This window comes from Sparus aurata, chromosome 11 (assembly GCF_900880675.1).
Source record: "Sparus aurata chromosome 11, fSpaAur1.1, whole genome shotgun sequence".
NCBI lineage: Eukaryota > Metazoa > Chordata > Actinopteri > Spariformes > Sparidae > Sparus > Sparus aurata.
Genome location: NC_044197.1, coordinates 23,031,752 through 23,040,438, shown reverse-complemented (window position 1 = coordinate 23,040,438; position 8,687 = coordinate 23,031,752). Strand labels below are relative to the sequence as shown.

General features: G+C 40.5%; 1 protein-coding gene across 1 annotated transcript; it reads right to left on the bottom strand.

Moving 5' to 3' along the window:
- Positions 1-35: 35 nt before the first annotated feature.
- On the bottom strand, positions 36-7,170 carry mfsd12b (major facilitator superfamily domain containing 12b). The gene is made up of 9 exons (XM_030433399.1): positions 6,834-7,170; positions 4,958-5,168; positions 4,649-4,781; positions 4,379-4,564; positions 3,408-3,500; positions 3,211-3,303; positions 2,919-3,092; positions 1,378-1,472; positions 36-1,066 (listed from the first exon to the last, which is right to left on the bottom strand). The coding sequence occupies exons 1-9, from the start codon at positions 7,105-7,107 to the stop codon at positions 931-933; spliced, it is 1,395 nt and encodes a 464-aa protein (XP_030289259.1). The 5' UTR covers positions 7,108-7,170; the 3' UTR covers positions 36-930.
- Positions 7,171-8,687: the final 1,517 nt, after the last annotated feature.

Sequence of the window (8,687 nt, the reverse complement as noted above, 5' to 3'; positions counted from 1 at the left end):
AGAGACTACAAACATACCACAGAAAATGGACAAAATAGGGAAGGAAAAAAAAAATGCACATTGTGCGATCATTTATTAATGATTAATTTCAAGGGAATGCAACATTATAGAAGAATGTATACAATAATCAAAGAAATTTCTGTTTTGTTCTGGTTCTGATCAGTCAGATTCATATGTTTACGTTTCCTTTCCATGTAACCACTGTTGGGTTATTTTTCTTTCAGAGTACAGTTTATGATCAAAGTGAGTGATACAAATAGCTTTTGTTCTCACACTCACTCTCTTTCTCTCTCTGTGTGTGAGAGAGAGAGAGAGAGAGAGAGAGAGAGAGAGAGAGAGAGAGAGAGAGAGAGAGAGTCTCACAAGAGGAGACAAGTTCACTGAGTTCACTTCTTTGGACCTGCGCCACAATTGCTGCCTGGTCAACCAAAACATTTGGCATTATTCACAGCAGAAGGTCAAGGTACAGGTCGTAACACAGTCATGCATCTCATGTATATCTATACATGAGTATATCCCGACTTAAAAACTGATCATTTTTCTTTTTTATTGAGCAATGATGAGTGAGAATCATAGAGTGCAGAAACATCTGGAAAGCATGAAAGAATCTGCTCCAGGAAAGCAGTGTAGTAACAAATTCATACACTAGGTGGTAGCATGGCTTCATCCTCTGCACCAATTCCCTCATCCAACGAGAAAGGCAAAAATATTTAGCAAATTATGTCCATATATTTTGAAAGATTCACTGATTATCCTTGGGTAGCTTTAATACAAGTGTGGTCTGTGTCCAGATATACAAACAGTGGATGTAAACAGAAAAAAAGCTACATTCAGACAGCAATCCTAAACACACCTATCTCTAAGAATCCTAGCTGTGGTTGTTTTCGGTGCATGTGCAGACACTATATGACTACCGATAGATTTGAAACCTTAAATGTTCCGTATCCTGATGGGCCTGATTAGAATTGTGAACAGGCAAAGTGCAGCAGCCACGGCGACACCCCCGGTTACTGTGACCATGACGTCACGATAGAACCACACACAGGCTGGGCAGCAGGCCTCTGTGCTGTTGGAGGAAAGGGGAACAGACTTTGTTAGACAGAAACAAAAAAGCAGTAACTCTGTGGTCTTTGATTACACATTCCTCTTTTCACATCTTCCAAGAAAAATCTGCCACTCAGTCATAATCAAGGGGTTACAAGCAGAAGAGGTTGGGAGCTAAGACCCACGCATGTTCAGAAATAGCAGATACTATTTTTAGTGTTGAGGAAACACTGTCCGATTTCACTTCTCTGTCTGTGGGACATTTGTCTTTTTTAACCACTACACCATCCTTTTAATGCTTCAGTGGAAAGCTTCAGTCACTTTGAGACTCACCTGCAGGGCTGGATGCTCTGGATGAGGATGACCCCCACCCCATTGGCCACTTTGTCTGTGAAGCTCATCGACCCATAGACAAAGGCCCCACATTGCTGCAAAACGAGACAGACATCGCACATTATTATTACAGTCGGTCTGGCAAAAAGGACTAAACTCCATCTGAAACACCAACACGATTTTTCGCTCTCTGTCAGGATATTCATTCATATCTTTTCAGACAGCGTGAGAAAAGAAAGACGGACGTGAGAAGGAGATGTGACAGCAGTAAAATGCTGTGATAGAAGTCACATCGCTACAAACCCCCAGCACTGATTTCACAGCTGAGAGCTTCCCAAAACATAGTCTACTACTAGAACAAGAACAACATCCCAGTATTAAAACCCACATTGAACCATCTGATGTGACATTTAAAACAAAAAGTCTGCTGCATTGACTAAATTTGATCAAACAAAATAAACAAACTGACAAAATCTAACTTCTAAATCTAACTTTATAGTGCCATGTGATTTTTGGTATTTGGTCCCTAATAGGTTTTTGTTGTTGTTGTTGTTGTTGTTGTTTGCTTTTCCACAGATGATTTTGTCAGACTACAGCTAATGTGTTGTAGCTGTCAACCCAGACATACAGAAGAACCTGACAGTTGATTAGACTGTAGGCTGGCATTATTCTATATTGTTCTTATTGTCAGTAAGTCCCACGAAGTGATGTTTCCATGTGTGAAAAAAAGTTAATCACATACAAACATTTGTAAGTCACAAGCGAGGATGTACATTTCTTTGGTGGAAATCTTCATTCGTGTGTGAAAAACAACAATCATTCATGAAAATGTTCCATTATTTCATTTCACATAGCGAAAATGGTGATTTGCATGGAAATGTGTGAAAATGTGATATTAACTTGTGAAAAAGCAAATTGCATGTGATTTCATAAGCTATGTTTTGTTTCCATATGCAGATGTAGATGCAGATATGCAGATATGCAGATTCCCATATGGAAAAAGGCAACCAGAAAATGTTTTGCTCACATGTGAAATTATTATCTGTGAAAAGAGCTGATTAGATGTGAAAATATTCAATTTACATGATACATTTGAACAGGCAAATTTCAAACATGACATTTTGATAAGGAAGTCTGACAACAACAATATCTTCATCTGTCTCTCAGTACGTTTCAACTTCCCTACCCAGCCATGGATTAACACATTTGGTGTGAGCATTAAAGCAGCAGGAAGGTATATGTGTGATTGACCTAATATGCACTGCAGTGCCCATGTTCATCAGAATGAAGAAACATGTAACCAGTGTGGTTCATTTCTATGTTTTTATTATGATTAGACTACACTGAAACTTTATGGCACAGACGAATAAGGCCTTTGATACACAGAAAGCAATTTTTTGATAGGATCACTTCATTTTTGTAACTGGGATCGTTGATAACAAGAAAAATATAGAGTATGACCAGCTTCCTCCTATTAATTCTTAAATGCAACAACTCTCCTACAAAGCTGTAAACTGTTGTAGGTTTATTCCTCCACCTACCGTCTGCTCCCCGATGAGTGTTGCCGTCATGGACAGAGACATGACCAGGATAATAGCTGAACCGGCTCCCAGCAGCACCGCTGCTCCATAGATGCTCTCAGCTCCCATGTTGCTGTCCAAAAACACCCAGGTGGCAAAACCAAGCACCAACAGCAGGCCGATCAAATACGTAATCTGACAACAGACAAACAGATCTCATCACCATAGACCTTTCCTTATTAATCACGCAAAAGACATGAAATCATAATACAAGGGGCTGTTGCTGCCAATATCTGATGAGGTAGAGACTCACACTGATTCCTATGAGCTTGCTGACTGGTTTCATGGCCATGGAGCAAACAAAGCCGCTGACATACATCACCAGAGGAATGATGGCAATGAAGTTCTGAGGCGAGAGGAGGGAAATGAGGATGTAAATAGCAAGATAAGACATTTCACCAACAGAGGCAACATAATAAGTTTTACCAGTCAGTGTATGAGTGGGCTTACCTTTGGTAGCATCAGTGAGTTGGTGAGGTAAACTGAGATGTAGGTCTGAGATAAGTTGACTATTAGTCTGGTGCACATGTACAGGAAAGCCATCTGACACAAAAACAAAGAAGACAGGATGTAAAGGGACAACTCAGTGTTTTTGACAGTTTATAGAACAAATCTACTGATACAGTGTACACATGATGTTTTTGTTGACCATTTTGATATTTTTTTTCCTAGGGCTCCAGGCAGCCATTTACATCCACTTATTTTGAGTAGTGTAAGACATTAAGGTTAGGTCTGGGTATTGATGGACAGTTTTTGACACCAGTGTCAATACCTGAATTTCAGTACTAGAATCATATTTTTTTTCTTGATGCTTCATATTGAGAATAATAAACTTGTCGTAATTTAAACCATTTGAATAAGCAAGCATCCTTTTTTTTCTATGAAGACATTTAAGTCAGTAGTCAAATTGTATTGAAGTTCAACAGCCAGCCCTGATCACAGTCACATCAGGTTTGCGTTAGTTTTGCTAATGTTACATATTTTAATTGTTGGTAATACCTCATAATGCTAATGTCATTTAAACAACTTTGACTTCGTACACAACCGAAACAGGTGTCTATCCTGCACCATGTCTGCAACAAACAATTACTTTTACTATCGATTAATCTTCTGAATATTGTCACGATTATTAGATTACTTATTTTAGCCTATAAAATATCCGAAAATTATTATATCATAATTTGAATGACTTATTTCGTCAGACATACAATCCAAAACAAATTACATAAAGAATCTTTACTTACTATCATAAAAGACAAGAAATCAAGAAAAGCAGCAAAACCTGAATTTAAAGGAGCTGGAACCAGGAAGCGGTTGACATCTTCGCTTTAAAAACGATTAATAGAAAAAGAGAATGAGAAAAAGAGGGGGGAAACCTTCTGACTCAGCAGAGAGTTCCCCAGCACAGATTTAGGACTCACCTGGTAGAAGGAGGGCTCCTTCAGCCAGTGCTTCCACTGAAACACGGGACGAGGCAAAGCTTCCTGTGAGGGGGACAGTCTGATCCGTTCATCATCTCTCTCTGAGGCTGACGTATCCTCTTTTGTGCCAACATGGAATATGAAGGAGAATAAAGCTCCAGTTCCCAGCATGATGAGAGCCAGTGTCTACAGATACAGACAGAGAGATCAGGTGAAGAATTGAGTGATTTTGCAGGAGTGTATAAACCTGCCTGGCATCTCTCCTCTCACCCTGAACAGAGGGACGTCCACCTGGCCCAGGTTGTCTGTGATGGAGGGGTCCACAGTGTGCTGAGCCTGGAAGTGAAAGAGCAGCCAGGCCACAGTGTACACTGTGATATTGGCCACCACTGTGAAGGCATACCTGCACAGGGAGGGATGTAATCAACACAATCAAACAGTTGGAAGACACGGAGGCATCGTGTTCTTGCTTGAGTATTCACAAATGTGTGGCTCATGGGATTGAGCCTCTCTGGATAACACAGCGAAGGGACAGAGAGTTATTGTTGTTGTTATCTTTTCTCATCACTTTCACCTCACCTGTACGCAGTGAGCTCCACCCTGTCGCTGTCATCAGACACCAGCTCCGGGATGAGGGACAGGTGTGAGATCTGAGTGGCCGCCCAGCCGAACTGGAAGATGATGACGAAGGGTGAAAAGTAAACAAGCTGAGCCCACTGAGGAGTGTTGTCGTTACAGGCCAGGCAGGGGTTGAAGATGAAGGGGAAAGACACAAGAACACACACAGTTCCTGGAAAGCAGAGAAACAAACTATTCAGTCATTATGACTGTTTTTATAACCTACAGAAGTGGCCAAAGCTGTATGAGCATTTATACATGTGCCCTGGTGTGTCTGCATTGCTGGGGGTGTTGAGGGGTCTGACAGCTGGACTTTCCCCTCTAAACACACTGAGCCATTCGACTCCCACTCAGTGGGCTAGGGTGGGTCTCCCCTGCATTCACACTGCCCTCTCCCACCCAGAGACACTCTGGCAGTCAGAAGCGGATACGGGGGAGAAGTTTGATCCAAGAAGAGCAGCCGACCGGCCTGAAGGGACTGCAGAAACTGAAGAGTGCAGTGTGTTTACTGGGGAAACTGCAGGTCACAGTCCCTGTTATTAGAACCTCGGCTAAGCACCAGAGGAGAAGCTGAAAAACTGCAATGCTTCCAAGCAGACCAGTAACAGGCATTTCATACAACCTGCTGTTACATTTCTGGGTAGGTGCACTCCCCAACAGGGAGTGCACCTACAGGGAGTCTGAATCAATAATACAATGACAGATTTCTTGCACTGATTTTGTTTTGAAGGGAAAGGTGGAAATAAAGTGTCTCAGCAGTTTACTACCCAATCAAAATTGTTGAAATTGCAAACATTATTTGAAGTCCCATTTATCCCTTGTCTGAATGAGGGATTTGTATTTTTTTCCCGGGTTGTATGTGCCCCCTAACAAAAAAGCCAGCCCCAACCTGGCCCCCCTATTAAAACTGGTCTACAACCGCCACTGGGTAGGTGCACGTCAGGCTACAGCTTAGTCACTGCATCGATCCAATCCTGTAGCATAAATCTAGCTTGACTCGGATGTTCTGTGGTGATCAAAAGTCCAACTCATTTCTCATGCTTATCAAAGTTTCTTCAACTGTGAGTTTACCTGATACTGTCTTAGGAACACCAACACTTGCCCAGTGCTTTAAAATCCCAGTATGGACAGCTGGCTGCACAACTAACTGAGCTCACCAACTAACTGCACCTGTAGTTGTCAGCAGTTATTCTGTTGACATGCTGCCTCCTGGTTTGTAGGATGAATTCAACATGTGGCAAGTTAATGTGTTGATAACAATCCAATCTAATGCTTTGAAAGTAGATATCAAGAATTAGAAAATTATGGCCCATTATAAATTCTTAGCATTCATTTTGTTTATCAATAGCATACACACATACGTACACATACGTGCACATAGATGCACTAAGGTGAAAAGTCAGCATTTATCTTGCAGTTGTTTCTTTCTATCCCATTATTTTAACTTTTTTATCTTTTTTCGACTTCTTATCTCAAAAGTTCGACTCTTCAACTTTTTATTCAATTGTGCTCTTTATCTAAAAAATATGACTTTTTAATTACACATTTTAGACATTTTGTCTCATAATTCTGACTTTCTACATCTTAATTTTGACTTTTTAACCAATTGTGACTTTTTATATGATAGCTTTTTTTTTTAAAATATTTTCTAAAACTGATAATTGACCATCTCATATTATCTCATGCTTTCGCCTTTTTATCTCGTAAATTTGATATATATTTTTTTCATTATGTATGTACCATGGGAATATATAATCATTATTTCTTTAATGAAGGCTAACTTTTCTTTTCTTTATTTTCTATAAATGGCAGAAATAGGCTTCCTTACAATACTTACCCAGCAGATGCCAGGTTTTTCTCTTGCCACAGGAGATGCCCGGTGTTTTATCAGATTCATATTCAACCAGCGGCGTGCACACCCCGTCCGCTATTTGACCAATGAGCAGCAGCACACCTGCATAGGTGCTCTCGAAGCCGAGCACGGAGTGCAGGTAGACCAGCAGGTAAGTGAACCACATAGAGGCGCACAGGTCGTTGAGAAAATGTCCCGCTGCGTAACAAAGCCGCCTGCAGACTGACAGAGACCGACCAGCAGGCACAAACTGCTCCATGACTGATTGACTCCTGTGATAAAACTGTTTTTATTCACAATTAGAGATCTGTCGTTGTCATATTTACAAATACATTATGCAAATAGTTACACTAACAGACGTTGAGCAAAGACACAGTTCAACCTTGGTCTGGACATCTCAAAAAAAAAAAAAAGAAAAAAAAAAAAAAGAGAAAATTCCTCCTTCAATTATAAATCATATAATAAACGCAATGTGGTGGATTATGCCAAGCCGGGTCCCCACGCTGGTCATCTGAACCGGTTTAGCTTTCAGCGGAATAATCAAATGCCCCAACAAAAAACTTTCTGCTCAATCCGGCACTTTGGACACACCGACGATTTCACGCGTAAAAGCGCGCTGGTGCACCCTGCGACATCCAGGGAACATCTGGAGATCTGTTTAAATACCTCTGCAATGTACATGTTGTCTAAATTTGAGGAATAACCAAGACGAAGAGAACTCGTGGGTTACAAACACTTCCTCTTTCAGTTATTCACATGGCCAGTGATTCAAGCACAGAACCCACTTTCGTCCCCTCACTCATGCCCGTAAACACAAACTGATCTCTTCCTCATAACTTAAATTCAATCACACTCTGGGGACACTTGAGAATCTGAAATAAACAGTTTTGTAAAAAAAAAAAAAAAAAAAAAAAAAAAAAAAAAAAACAGGTTATATGCAAGCAAAATGTCTTGACTTCATGTGTTTTGTCTTCTCGTCAGTGCGGTTTTGTCAGATTACTTCCGAAGTCTCTGATGTTGTTGAGCATTTGTTTCTCAATCGATGAGTGCTGATTTATACATCTGCAATATTTCCTTTAACAAACTACAAGTGGAAAACAACCTGAACTTCCCTTTACTGTGGCATGACACACACATGTACGCCGTGGTGGTCATCATGGTCATCACTCGCATCACACATGACATACTGGTCAGCCAGTCTTGTGCAAGCGTAAATCTATAGTTAAACTTAAATGAATGATGATGATGATGATGATGATGAGTGAGTTAAAGGGACAATGCACTGAATTCCACATAAATATATTATAACATAGCCCTCATGATGTCATAGTGATGTCATCAAGGTCATCTCAGCTTGGGCTTGAGATGTTTGATGACACTTTTAACCAAAAGCCTGTGTTACAAATTGGGCATTTGGAAGGCAAGAAAAGACAGTATCATGCTGCATTATAGGTAATGTATGTATCCAGTGTATGTGGAATCTGTCCCATCAGGATATCTTGGCTCGGCCTGCTTCGATTTGGACTATTCTTCTTTAAATCTATCTCTGGAGAAGCCTTCAAATCCTTTGAAATAACTCGAAGCCATAAAATGTCAGAAATTTTAGGGGAGACTCGAACAATCCCAAGTGCCAAGCGAGACGTGCATCTTATTTTGGCCTGGACACAAAAAGAGAACACATTAGAGCTGCACTGGTTAGTTGAGTAATCAATCAACTCTGTAAAAACAAAATATTCTGATAATCGATTAATAGTGGGAGCTAGTCTTTAAGCACTGAACGTTTGATGGTACCAGGTTTTTTCCAAAGGTGAGTATTCACAGCTTTTCTTGGTGTTGCAT